The sequence below is a fragment of the Ipomoea triloba genome, chromosome 5, assembly GCF_003576645.1.
Source record: "Ipomoea triloba cultivar NCNSP0323 chromosome 5, ASM357664v1".
Taxonomy (NCBI): Eukaryota; Viridiplantae; Streptophyta; class Magnoliopsida; order Solanales; family Convolvulaceae; genus Ipomoea; species Ipomoea triloba.
Genome location: NC_044920.1, coordinates 10,709,136 through 10,723,256, shown reverse-complemented (window position 1 = coordinate 10,723,256; position 14,121 = coordinate 10,709,136). Strand labels below are relative to the sequence as shown.

General features: G+C 37.7%; 2 protein-coding genes across 3 annotated transcripts; one reads left to right on the top strand and one right to left on the bottom strand.

Annotated features, from left to right (window-relative positions):
- The first annotated feature begins 3,628 nt into the window (after window positions 1–3,628).
- Window positions 3,629–6,303, top strand: LOC116020217. Its single transcript, XM_031260697.1, has 5 exons — window positions 3,629–3,887; window positions 4,070–4,348; window positions 4,451–4,902; window positions 5,297–5,803; window positions 5,962–6,303. Exons 1-5 carry the CDS (start codon window positions 3,629–3,631, stop codon window positions 6,301–6,303), a joined length of 1,839 nt encoding a protein of 612 aa, XP_031116557.1.
- A 2,411-nt stretch (window positions 6,304–8,714) lies between these two features.
- On the bottom strand, window positions 8,715–11,071 carry LOC116019012. Of its 2 annotated transcripts, none has more exons than XM_031259075.1 (3): window positions 10,953–11,071; window positions 10,292–10,482; window positions 8,715–9,161 (listed from the first exon to the last, which is right to left on the bottom strand). In XM_031259075.1, the coding sequence occupies exons 2-3, from the start codon at window positions 10,471–10,473 to the stop codon at window positions 8,975–8,977; spliced, it is 369 nt and encodes a 122-aa protein (XP_031114935.1). In that variant the 5' UTR covers window positions 10,474–10,482; window positions 10,953–11,071; the 3' UTR covers window positions 8,715–8,974. The 2 variants fall into 2 exon arrangements, with proteins under 2 accessions (XP_031114935.1, XP_031114936.1); XM_031259076.1 differs by lacking the exon at window positions 10,953–11,071 and adding an exon at window positions 10,829–10,850.
- Window positions 11,072–14,121: the final 3,050 nt, after the last annotated feature.

Sequence of the window (14,121 nt, the reverse complement as noted above, 5' to 3'; positions counted from 1 at the left end):
TATATATATATATATATATATATATATATATATATAGTCATGATCAGGTGCGGCCGTGCGGTTCACACCACTCAATGTTACGAAATACACCACTCAATGTTAAGAAACGCACCACACAAATATGCACTGTGGTGTGTTTCTTAACATTGTGGTGTGTTTCATTGTATTTCATTGTGTTGTGTTTCATTGTATTTCATTGTGCTGTGTTTCTTAACATTGAGTAGTGTATTTCGTAACATTGAGTGGTGTGTGACCGCACGGGAGAGCACGGTCGCACCTGAAATTATTTCTATATATATATCTATATATATATATGTATGTATATATATATATATGTATGTATATATATGTATGTATATATATATGTATATATATATATGTATGTATATATATATGTATATATATATATATATATATATATATGTATATATATATATATATATATATATACATATATATATATATGTTTATGCTTATAGTGCAAAATGTGTAGAAATTTTGCATGTGTTTATGATCCAACATTCTTTCTTGTGAAATTGGTAGAAATTGATCCATTATGGAATTGTTGGTTTGATAAAAGTTGTCTAAAATGCTAATGTGTGATGGGAAGTTATGTATTAAGCTTTTTGTAGGCTTGAACTTCTTTTGGGATTGTTTTTGTAGCTTAGCCTTAGCACTTAGGTTGGTTGGTTGTCTAAGTGTGGCGGTAATACCTCATTAAGTTTTGAAAAGCTTTCGGGTTCTAATGCTTCCGCTACGTTTTTAGTAAATTTTCAATTGAGAAAAAAATAATTAAGGAAAATTTGGTCTTGAAAAATGGGGGTGTTACAAACAACAACACTACTACTACTACACTCTAAATCTTGTATTTCTTTTTGGATAGTAAATGTTTCCGCTACGTTTTTAGTAAATTTTCAATTGAGAAAAAAAATTAAGGAAAATTTGGTCTTGAAAAATGGGGGTGTTACAAACAACAACAACACTACTATTAAGGAAAATTTGGTCTTTACTACTACTACGCTCTAAATCTTGTATTTCTTTTTGGATAGTAAATGCTTCCGCTGCGTTTTTAGTAAATTTTCAATTGAGAAAAAAAAAATTAAAGGAAAATTTGGTCTTTACTACTACTACTCTAAATAAGTAATAATAAAAATATGTTAAGGAGCAAAAGTATTTAAATGATTATAAATTTGATTTCTACAACAAAAAAAAAAAATTTCCTCTCGCCTTTTCGCGAGCTTTTCCCTCTTCTCTTTGTGAGTTGCTAGTTCGTGTGGTGCGTTGCTTTGTGGTACGATGGAAACTAATACGGTCGATTCAGCCATGACAACCCTAACCCTAGCCGATCTTGAGGATGACGACAATGTTCAACAGATCAATAACGTGTTTGTTCGTGCTACTGATGAGGAACCGGAGTTCTATGCGGTCGGACGGCTTGTGACAAATAAACATGTGAAACTGGCCTTCCTTCGTGATACTATGGCATCCTTCTGGCGTCCTGCATTTGGTCTGAATGTTCGTGAGATACAACCTAGGCGATTCTTGTTCCGCTTTTTTGATGAGAATGACATCTCCCGAATCATTGAAGACGGACCATGGACTTATGAACAGAGCCTTCTCATTCTTTAACGAATTACCATAGATGTTGATCCGGAGCTGGTTGTGTTGGATTGTGCAGAATTCTTGGTTCAGGTGCATGGGCTCCCTGCGGGCTGCGTTCCAAAGCTGTGTTAAATGCTATTGGAGGCTTTGTAGGCCGAGTAACACAGATGGACGATCGAAACTTCGATGGATCCATGCGGGTCTTTTTTTCGAGTTCGGATTGAACTAGAGGTGGCAAAGCCTTTGAGAAAGGGTATGAAGATTAAGAAAGACGATGGTGATTGGGCGAAGGTGGAGTTCAAGTACGAGCGTCTACCTACGTTCTGTTTTATTTGCGGTATACTTGGGCATGGTAACCGCTTCTGTCAGAAGAGACCTCATGGTGTTAATGCGAATAAGGAGAAGTCTTATGGTCCTGAATTGCGTGCCAGTAACCGTCGCAATATCCTAGTGGCCGAATAGAGGTGGGTGGCGCCGGAAACTATGGTGGAGCGCCGCTAGTGGATTGCGATGGGTGCTAGGGTTGATGATGCCAATAATGGAAACAATCCCCAGAATATCGCCAATGATTTGTTTGCCATGCAGGTTCACGGTTCTATTCCGGAAACCTCACATAGTAAGTTTACCAGTCAGCATGCTCTTTCCAAAATACAAGATACTTCTGTTGGACGTGACTGCATGGACAGCTATGAGGGTATTGTTACGGTGTGTGAACAGAAACGCAAACGTGCGGAGGTTATTGAAGGGAATACGGATGTCATGGATGGTAGTCTGGATGTTGATGATTCGATTCTAAAAACTTCCATTGGCTAGAGTTGGTTCGGCCTAGTCCCGGCCGACCCAATGAGTTCCCTATGTTGGAACTGTCGCGGGCTTGGCGATCCGCGTACAGTTCGGGAAATATTGGCCTTAGATGCTAAGGTCAAGCCGCTTTTTATTTTCTTAATGGAAACGAAGGTCCGGCAAAATCATGCAGAATGACTGAAGGCTAAGTTAAACTTTGAAGGTATCTTCTTTGTGGATGGTGGAGGTCTGGGAGGAGGGTAAGTTCTGTTTTAGAGAGAGAATGGCACTGCAAATCTCTTAAGCTTTTCGAAAAATCGTATAGACGTTTAAGTTACACTACCCAATTCTAATTCGTGGAGATTGACCTTTTTTATGGTTTTCCTGAAAGGAATCGCAGGCAACAGAGTTGGGATTTGTTACGCATGCTAAAAATTAAGTCGGACCTACCTTGGCTAGTTATTAGGGATTTTAACGATCTTGCATCTCCGCATGAAAAACGTGGACTTCATCCACACCTTACGACTCTCATGGAAGGCTTTATTCTCGCTCTGGATGAATGTGGTCTCTTTGACTTGGGTATGAGGGGTAAGAACTTTATCTGGGAACATGGTAGAGGAACAAAAAGTTGGGTTGAAGAAATACTAGATAGGGTAGTTGCAAGGCCGATTGGTGTACTCTCTTCCCTCATGCCATAGCATACAACCATGATGTTCTTTCTTCTGACCATTCGGCTCTCTCTGTGGAATTGGAAGGCCCAAGATTTGCTCAAAGTCGTAGGAGGTTCATGTTTGAAAATGCTTGGTTAACAGATACTGGTTGTAAGGACATTGTACTTAGTTCATGGAATTCGTCGTGGGATGATGTGCTGCCAGTAAGGTTGGAGAAATGTAGTTTGGACATTAAAAAGTGGGGTGGTGATTTTTTATGGAGGATTGGGAAGGCAATTGATTCTTTGTAAGCACAATTAAATATCTTTAGAGGAAGACGAGATGCAGCAGCTTTGGGGAGGATGAGGGAGTTAGATGCTAAGATTCGATCCTTACTCGATCAACAGAATGTATACTGGCGCTAGAGAGCCAAACAACACTAGTTGCATCAAGGTGACAGGGCACAAAATTTTTTCACCAGTATACATCAGCCCGAAAGAGGAAAAATCGCATAGCAAAACTCCAGGGATGATTCTAACAGTTGGGTTGAAGGGAGTGATATTCTCATACTTGCCATGCAATATTTTCAAAATATGTTTACGGCAAAAGGGTCTATTCTTGGTGATTCATTGGACGGCTTTATACCTACAGTTCAAGGTGTGGATAATGCGCAACTTTTGAAACCATTTGAGATTGATGAAGTGGAAAATGCCCTATTCTCAATGGCACCAGACAAATCACCAGGCCCGGATGAATACAGTCCGGCTTTTTATCAACATTTCTGGGGAGAGATTAGTAATGATGTAGTTCAGTTCATTATTTCATGTGCGAACAATGATTACTTTCCTATGGGTTTCAATGATGCCTATATAACTCTTATTCCGAAAAAAAACCACCCTTGTGACTATGGGGGGACCTCAGGCCAATTGCATTATGCAACGTTCTCTACAAGATTTTTTCGAAGATGTTGGCGAACAGATTGAAAGTGGTCCTTGATCAAGTGATTTAGGTATCCCAAAGTGCATTTTTGCCAGGTCGGTTGATCACTGACAATGTTCTAGTTGCTTCTAAGGTGATCCACTATTTGAACCGCAAGAGAGAAGGGCATGATGGGTGGTGTGCGCTGAAGTTTGATATGGCTAAAGCATATGACAAGATAGAATGGTCTTTTTTAGAGACCATTATGCATCGAATGGGTTTTCACCACCGCTGGATTAATATGATCATGTGTTGCGTCACTACTGTTAGATATAAAGTAGGGGTGAATGGTGAGCTGTCTGACATTATTGTGCCGTCATGTGGTTTTCACCAAGGTGACCCTCTCTCACCCTATCTTTTTATCCTCTATACGGAAGGACTCTCGTTCCTACTATCATAGGCTGCTCGGAACCGTGAGATTTCCCCTTGTGTTGTAGCTAGAGGTGCACCTGGTATCTCCCACTTGTTCTTTGCGGATGATAGCCTATTGTTTTTCAAAGCTACGGTTCAAGAGGTTAAAGCTATTAACAATTGTCTAGTTGATTATGAAAAGATGTCCAGCCAAATTGTCAATTATAATAAGTCGTGTATCGTTTTTAGCCAGAATACCGAGGACTCTATGCGTACGACTGTGGCTGAAGTTTTTAATGTGAACCAATCTGCTGCTATTGGGCGCTATTTGGGACTGCCAATGGGTATTGGACGAAACAAACGTGACGTGTTCTCCTATATTGAATCAAAGTTGATTGGTTGGCTGAGTGGTTGGAATAAGAAGATTCTTTCAAGAGCCGGGAAGGAAGTCCTCCTGAAAAGTGTTGCACAAGCCTTACCTACATATTCCATGAGCATATATTACCTCCTGGTAACGCTTTGTGAGCGAATCGAAAGGGTAATGAACAAATTTTGGTGTAGCACTAGTGGTGGTGGAAGTGGTAGTATTCGCCGGATGGCCTGGAACAGGATGTCCTCCCAGAAGTAGAAAGGAAGCCTTGGTTTTAAAGTACTAAGCAGGTTTAATGTAGCCCTCTTGGCTAAACAATGATGGAGACTCATGACTAATCCTACATCCTTGGCTGCTAGACTATATAAGGCGAGATATATACTATCTTCGTGATGACTTTCTTGATGCGAAGATTGGTGCGAACCCGAGTTACTGTTGTTGATCAATACTAGCTGATCAAGAGGTTCTACGGAGGGGTTCCTATCGGAGGATTGGTAATGGTCGGGACACATGCGTTTGGAGGCAGGCTTGGCTCCTATATGAGACCTACCCTTATGTTCAGACTACAGTCCCTAATCTTAATCTGGACATGAAAGTTTGTGAACTTATCCACCCTACCTCTCATGATTGGAATAGGGAGCTGTTAAATAATATGTTTACTCCACATGATGTTGGTTTTATGCTTAAAATTCCTGTGAGCATGCATTTTGATGATAAATGGTGTTGGAGGGGTGATATGAGAGGTGTATGTTCAGTGAAACATGGGTATAGGTCTTTGTCCACTGTGAATGACAGCAATGATAGTATATCATGGGGCTCAATTTGGAGCTTAAAACTTCCACCAGCAGCCCGAAACTTCTTATGGCGAAGTATGCATAATATTCTCCCTGTGCTAACTGTCCTGGTTGCCCGTCAAGTTGCTATTGAGGTATTATGTCCTCTTTGCAGAGATCAACCTGAGACTCTTGATCATTTGATGAAGGATTGCGTAGCTGTCGTTCCTATTTGGCAAACCATCCTGCTGACCAGTAATGTTTTTGGGGAAGTGATGACTGCATTACATGGATGTGTAACACTTTATCGAAGGGGGATGCCGCAACTAAGTTACAAGTTGTAGCGGTATGGTGGAGTATATGGCGAGCAAGAAACGAGGCTGTGTGGAATGGCAAGCCCTGGTAGCTATCGAATGTGGTGAATGAGATCCATCGTAATATTGAGGCCTGGCAGAGTTTGGGGAATGTTCCTCTATCGGCGGACTCTCCGTCACATGCTTGGCAGGTTGATGACGCGGAGAATGCGGATGCAGTAAAGGTTTTTGTAGATGCCGCTGTTTTCTCGAACCCGGAGTGTGCCTATTATGGCTACGTTGTTTTGAATCCAAATGGCCTTTTTGTGGCGGCTCGGAATGGTACTCTTGGATGCATGAATGATGTTCATTTAGCGGAAGCACTTGCGGTGAAAGAGGATCTCTTGTGGGTCAAAGGAAGAGGTTTTACTAAAATCAAGCTCTACTCGGATTGTCAAACTGTTTGTTGTTTCTTAAATGGTTCTGGGTCTGATTGGTCATAGGCCGGATGTGTTATTGGTGATTGCAAAGAATTAGGTCGACACTTTGAATCAGTGTCGTTTAAGTTTGTTCCTAGATCAGTGAATGTGTGTGCTCATGCCTTAGCTAGAGCTGCGGATTCGCAACCTGGTCCTACTAGTTGGTTTTCGTCTATTCCTGCTTGTATTACACATTTGCTTTAATGAAGTTCTTTTGGTTGGTTTTCAAAAAAAAATGTTGAGCAAAAAGCGTGGTTAATTATATCTTCAAAAAGTAGACTCCTGAAAGCTAAATACTATCCACATAATACCTTTCTTGAGGCTAATATTGGCAATAATTCTAGCTACATATGGCGTAGTATTATTGATAGGCAAGATGTTCTTAGAGAGGGGGTTGTTCGACGAGTTGGTGATGATCCATATGTGAGAACTGATTACTTTCATGAACTTCGAGATGCATGCACATGTTCCTAATCTTTTGGACAATGAGGGAAAATGGGATTTGGACTTCCTTCGAGATATTTTTTATGAACAAGATCTTCCCAGAATAACTAGCACTCCTGTTTCGCCTTCTCACAGCGATGCAAGGTATTGGAGAGGTGACCTAAGGGGCCTCTACACAGTTCGGCAGGGCTACAAGCTATTGACGCGTAACATTTTGCAGCACGATTTTGGCTTTGGCTTTGTGGAGTGGAATAAACTATGGAGCATTAAAATCCCCTCTAAGGTGCATAAATTTTTTATGGCGCTGTATTCGGAATATTTTACCTGTTCGTGAGGTGTTATGTACCAAGGGAGTGGTAGTAAGTGGCGGTTGTCCTTTGTGTTCATCAGCTCCTGAGACTATCTCCCATATTTTTAGTGAGTGTTCCATTGTAGCTCAGTTTTTGGAGTGGGTTTGCTTTGTTTGATGGAGGGCCTTTTGTGGATTTTGTGCAGAGGGTTCTTCGAGCGGCGGATCCTAACGTGGCCATGATTATGGATTCTCGCATGGGTTTTCTAGTCAACTCGCCATGATATTGTGTGGAATGCTAGATTATTGGAGCTTGATGCGATGAAAAGGTTGGCTAGTCTTACGTTATTTCATGGCAACAGGCCTATTCGCACCCTATTTCCACGTCCAGTACTTAGATTCCAACTGCTTCATGGAGTCTGTCACCTTTTGGTATGTTGAAGTGCAATATAGATGCTGCTATTCATGCTAATACTGTGGGTTTTAAAGCTGTGTCAAGAGGTCAGTGAATCATGTAGCTCAAGTGCTTGCACAGACCACTGGCTCTCAGTTTGTCTTGTCTTTGGGATTTGGGATCTGTCTTAAGCACAGGCCACTGGTAATCAGTCTGTCTGTCTTTGGGATTTGTCTCTGTCTTAAGCTGTCAGTTTGTCTTGTCTTTGGGATTTGGGATCTGTCTGTCTGTCTTTGGGATTTGTCTCTGTCTTTGGGATTTGGGATCTGTCTTAAGCTGTCAGTTTGTCTTGTCTTTGGGATTTGGGATCTGTCTTAAGCTGTCAGTTTGTCTTGTCTTTGGGATTTGGGATCTGTCTTAAGCACAGGCCACTGGTTCTCAGTCTGTCTGTCTTTGGGATTTGTCTCTGTCTTTGGGATTTGGGATCTGTCTTAAGCTGCCACTGGTTCTCAGTCTGTCTCTGTCTTTGGGATTTGTCTCTGTCTTTGGGATTTGGGATATGTCTTAAGCGTTCTCAGTCTGTCTCTGTCTTTGGGATTTGTCTCTGTCTTTGGGATTTGGGATCTGTCTTAAGCTTGGGATTTGTCTCTGTCTTTGGGACAGTCTGTGGGATTTGTCTCTGTCTTTGGGATTTGGGATCTGTCTTAAGCTTGGGATCTGTCTCTGTCTTTGGGACAGTCTGTCTCTGTCTTTGGGATCTGTCTTTGGGACAGTCTGTCTCTGTCTTTGAGATTTGGGATCTGTCTGTCTCTGTCTTTGGGATTTGGGATCTGTCTTAAGCACAAGCCACTGGTTATTTGGGATCTGTCTTAAGCACTTGGGATCTGTCTGTCTCTGTCTTTGGGATTTGGGATCTGTCTTAAGCACAAGCCACTGGTTATTTGGGATCTGTCTTAAGCACAAGCCACTGGTTCTCAGTCTGTCTCTGTCTTTGGGATTTGGTATCTGTCTATTTCGGTTCTTTTTGATAATTTAATATAAGTTGAGGTTGTTTTGGTTTTAAAAAAAAAAAAAAAAACAAAGGGGTATGTAACCTAGTTCTAGCATTCTTGTAAATGGTTGACATATATGTCCATACCAATCTAGAACTGACAGCCAATGGTATTCCTTAAATGTGATTCTATATCATTGAACCTGCCACCCTTCTTCATTCCTCCATTGAATGTATAGTGATGATAATAATAATATTGTTTTTTTATTTTCATTTTCATATTTTTCTTTTTACAGCATTTGAGGAAGGAAAGAAGAGAACAATTAAGAATCTTCTTTCACTTGAATCAAAAGTTTTTAATACAGAAAATACCATCTGGACACAAAGTTGAACACAAGAATAGCTGTATTATTGTAGCAATCAAAGTTAAGCACTGAATTGTCAGCTTCTAAAGCTTTTTTCTGGGAAACAATCTTGATGTAGGAGTGTCAGCTCTCACTCAGATCATCTTAATAAACACAGGAAGCTTATAGTTATCATCAACTTGGCTAAATAATGTATGATCAACTGTTCTTTTTCAAGGATAGTAACCAGTGAATGTAAAACCTCTTCCTACAATCTCTCCAGCACAAAACCATGCAAAGCACTCGAGCCCAAATAAAGCTGCAATACCGGCATGTTCAACTTTCAACTCCTGCCTGTTCTTCCACATGTTCTTCACATAATCCAGCTCCTTCCAAAATGCTTCATTCCGCCCAGGAATGCTGCACATAATATATAAAAAGCTTAGCAACTTATCATCATTATAGCAAGTGCATATAGATATAGTAGACTACTATATTATCAATCCTCAATAGAGCGGCCATAACAATTCAATTTAAGTACTCTGAAAATGCAAAAGCTAAGGCATCATGTCCACCACTCCCCACAAAAGACCAACAATTTCAGACACTTGAACACATGCAGTTGTTCTTCTAAAGGGCCCAATAAATGAAAGTAATAGGCAAAATTTCATGGGATGTACTGGAATGTAGTCAAAAACAGTCATGAGGTGACTAAAATATGAGCAAGATAATTTCTACCTATCATAAAAGAAATATACTGGATTAATGGTGTTACCACTGATTGATTATTTAAACATATTCTTTGTTCAACTTCACAACACAAAATGGTTATATGGCAACAAAATTTTCTGTTACTTCATCTATAATTGTGTTTCTGATTTTTCCATATCCAAGATGGTGGTTATCTTATTTACTTTGCATGGCCCACAAGTATGGTTTTGTTTCAGTCACACATGAAAACTAAGGTCATTCTAAACCCCAAGCTCTATCAATTAAATCAAGCAGTTAGATACTTGAGAAGCAAATAAGAGTCCCACCAACAATATCAAGGGAAAAAGTTTAAGAAAGCATCCGTTGGTAGAAAACTACTAAAATAGCAAGTATTGTGGCGTGTTAGTTATATGATTGAAGTAACAATGCATTTTACTGAATGAGTTAAATCATATACCTTCATTTAATATGAATTTTTAGAATAAAATTTGTACTTTTCTAAAAGTACCCATAACAGTAGGAAAGTAATTCTTGAAGGCAGAAAAGGAAGTTGAAAGCTTATGCATATTAACACATTATAGAGTTCAGCATGTACATGAAGATAAAAACTGTTGATAAGATATTGATCCTCAAGTGTAAAATACTAAAAAAAACAAGAATTAAGCAGGTGAAGTGGTTGACAGGAAAAACTATGAATAAAACAGACATCAAACAAGTTTATGTAATGTTTGGATATGCATGTCTGAATCAAAGCAATGATGTTATTTTCCAACTTACAAGTTAAACCTATATCAGCTAATAGAACACAAACATTCAGCAATTTAGATGCAAAGAATAACCTAGCAAGGCGAGTGAAAAACAGCTGCTTAGATAACTCAGTGCACTTCTCCACAGTCGGAGGCTCAACAATATACTGTTTGTTCTGCTCCAATGCCTGCTTGTAGTAAGTCGAACCATTCTTGGCAACAAACTTTGTTAATTCACAAGCCTTTGCTGAAACTTGCTGAAGCTTAGATGCCATTGTTGCCCCCTATAAGAAATCAAGGCAGATATTACAATTCATCAGCAAAAATCCTGAAATCATCATGCACTCTTATAAAAAATTTATAATCAATTATGTGTACTCCCCAGTGGCATATTCGGGCACTTCGTACAATATTTCACTTCATAGATCAGACTAAGAACAATTATAAATATCAACATTCAATTGGACATAACAGAATAAGAATAACCCACTACTCGGCGCTACAAAATTCACAGATCCGAACAAACATCATCATCCGAACCAGTCAAACTGTACTATCATCAGTCAAACAAAACCCTAAGACAATTCTCAAAATAAGCACAATCTACCGATTCACATGTACATTACATACCTTACGATCTATGGATCTGAGGAAGGTTCCGAAGACAATAGCATATTAAATGCAACAAAAAAAAAAGGAATCTCACATAATTGAATTGCCGGTTAAGGAAGAGAATGCTGAGCTCTGAGTTTACCTGAGTTTTTTTTTTATCCAGAAGGAAGCTCAGGGTCGTAAACCCTAACCCGCTGAGGTATTGACTATTGAGAAACTCAGATGAATCGGGGAACGAAAATGTAATCTCACGGCATTTATAGTGCGCGTTAACTCAGTAGCCACTGTATAAGTACGCTAACCTCAGTTTCCATTGTTTTTTATTAGCCTCGAATTTTACTCTTTACTCGCAAATATCTAGTATATTATATCTATATCTACTATACTAATAAGAGCCTGGGACGGAGCCAGGAATTATTTTCAGTGGGGCGAAAGATAGTTCAAAAAATGAAACACTTGAATATAGTAATAAATATTGTTGGATATATACGAAAAATGCAACACATCAAACTTTATAAAAATATTCATAACAATATATAATATATAATTAATTTGATAAAATAATTCAAATAGAAAATACATTATAAAGTACACATCTCATTATTAATTTTAATATAGTCATAAATATTACTCGTATTACATATAGGCGAAAAATAAAACACATCAAAACCTTATAAAAATATTCATAACAATATATGAAACATGTTCTCAAAAAAAAAAAAAGCAATATACGAAACATAATTAATTTGATAAAATAATTCAAATGAAAAACACATTATAAATTACACATCTCATTTTTAATTTTTAATATAGTCATAAATATTATTAGATATAGGCGAAAAATAAAACGCATCAAAACTTTATAAAAATATTCATAACAATATATGAAACAGAATTAATTTGATAAAATAATTCAAATAGAAAAAACATTATAAATTATACATCTTATTATTTATTTTTAAAAAAGTTATATATATAATTAAAAAAAAAAGAAAGTAAGGAAAAAGTTATACTATTACTCCGTATATGTTATATTAAAAAAGATATGGAGAAACAATTGGGGGATTCGAACCCTCTCCCATTTCAAAAGATAAATGCGCGCTTACCATTTGAGCATACTACTCAATTTGTTATTTTCATTTGTTTTCCTATACTTATATATAAAACATGTACTATATATACATATATACATACAAGGGCTATATATGGGGTGGGGGGGTGGGGTGAGTGGGGGCAGCTGCCTCCATTGCCCCCAGGGCAGCTCCGTCTCTGATAAGAGCCAAAGATAGTTAAGCCTAAAATAAATAGAAAAAATGGCGATCAAATTATTTAATCAAATGGGTGGTTCAGATGAATTATTTAATAATATTATTAATAGAGAGCCAAGGACCTTGTGGTCCAGTGGCATCATATCTACTATATTATATCTATATCTACTATACTAATACCATGAAAAAAAAATTATTTAGACTATCATTTTTAAACTATCGATTTTACAAGGTTGTAAACATTTATTTTAGTAATAATTATAATGAATTTTCTATATTATCTTAGATTCATATACTTTGAGTTAGATATTTAAATAAAAAAATTCGACATTCAATTACCCATGTATAAACTTCTCATATATAATCTTGCATTGATATACTTTCAAATATTTATTTAAACTAGTATTTTTGCCCGTGCGATGCACGGATTGGATTTGTTATAATATTTTAAGAATATTTGGATCAGTATACAATTATATAAATTATAACATCGAATATTATATAGCGCAATTGATGAAATTGGTTGGATCGATTATGTTTTTTTGATGTTTTCCTTGCTTGAATTAGAGCAAATAATTGTCCAATTACCCAATGTGATGCACGGATGAATTTTTTATTATATATTTAGATAATAAAAATAAAGATGAAATTATAAAAAAAATTCTAATATTGAACGTATACATTTATTTGATTATAAGATTACTGCAAAAGTATTACTCAATTAATTGAATAATATATGACTTGTTTGTCAACAATTATCTTAAAAAGATCGATATATAATATGACTTATGTAATTATATTATTACTAAAATAAATATGGGAAAATGAGAAATAATTTAATTATATTTATTATAAAAATAAATTCAACGATCAATGTTTATCTTAATTATCATAATGCCAAGATCTTGTGGTCTAATGCCACCCGGTTGCACTCCCATATGGAAAGGGAAGGGGTGAGTTTGAGTCTCAGTGGAGGCAATGTTGACTTTTTGTGCTTCAGTAGGTTGAGAAAGTAATTATGAACAGATATTACACTAATATATGTGCAATTATACTTTTTTGAAGAGAAAGACTTAATGCATTAAATCATCAGAAAGACAATCAACAAGGAAAGGAGGAGGGGCATCAAACCACTCCCCGCAACCTGACACAGAAACGGCCTCCCTAGAAACTGTATGGGCGGCGCGATTCGCAGATCGCTTAGCAAAACAGAAGTGTACATCATTTATCATGGATGCAACTTCTTTAACATCAAAAATAATAAAACCAAAAGCAGAATTAAAAGAGTTCTGACATAAAGCAAAATAAACTAATTGAGAATCGATTTCCACATCAACATCTCCCATGCATGTACCCTTTAACCAGCTAAGGGCTTCTCGAATACAAACTGTCTCGGCCTCTTTAACTTCATAAAAGCCCGTAACACACATTCCTTTACATGCAAGGAAACGCCCTTTATCGTCTCGTAGTACCCAACCCAAACCTGTTACATTATTTGCTTCGTCCAGTGATGCATCGGTGTTTAGTTTTAGTCTACCTCCATTTGGCTTCTTCCAAACATCATCAACCAGAATGCTATGAGTGCTTGGATGTGGCTGCCCAATTTGCACTGCCTGCCAATTCGCCAATGTCATAAGATTTAAATTAAACCATGCTATGAACATATGGCTGACCATTCCACACATTTTGATTTCTGCTGCCCCAAACTCCCCAACATAGCATCACAAATTTGCAACGTAAATCCACATCAATATTTTTAAGTAAACCAAAGAACCAATCAAGGATATTACCTTGCTCATGCTGTAATACAGGTAGCCCCAATCTAGACCATAGCAAATTAATTTCTGGACACTCCACAAACAAGTGATATGTACTCTCGTCCGAAGCACTACACATATGGAAAACCTGAGAACAAGGAATATGTTTCGTGAGCAGCGCATCTCGGGTTGGTAGAAAGGAAGAAACTAGTTGCCAACAGAAAAACTTAACCTTTGGAGGAATATGAAGATTCCATATCATCCGCCAGTTGATAGTATTCTGAAA

Excerpts from the sequence above, each read along its gene's own strand:
- LOC116019012 (XM_031259075.1), bottom strand. The coding sequence starts at position 10,473 with ATGGCATCTAAGCTTCAGCAAGTTTCAGCAAAGGCTTGTGAATTAACA. Across the intron at positions 9,162-10,291 it reads TTTTTCACTCGCCTTGCTAG|CATTCCTGGGCGGAATGAAG; the intron begins GTTATTCTTTGC and ends TATTATGTGCAG.
- LOC116020217 (XM_031260697.1), top strand. The coding sequence starts at position 3,629 with ATGTTTACGGCAAAAGGGTCTATTCTTGGTGATTCATTGGACGGCTTT. Across the intron at positions 4,903-5,296 it reads TTTGTGAGCGAATCGAAAGG|ACTACAGTCCCTAATCTTAA; the intron begins GTAATGAACAAA and ends CCTTATGTTCAG. Across the intron at positions 5,804-5,961 it reads TGACTGCATTACATGGATGT|AGTTTGGGGAATGTTCCTCT; the intron begins GTAACACTTTAT and ends GAGGCCTGGCAG.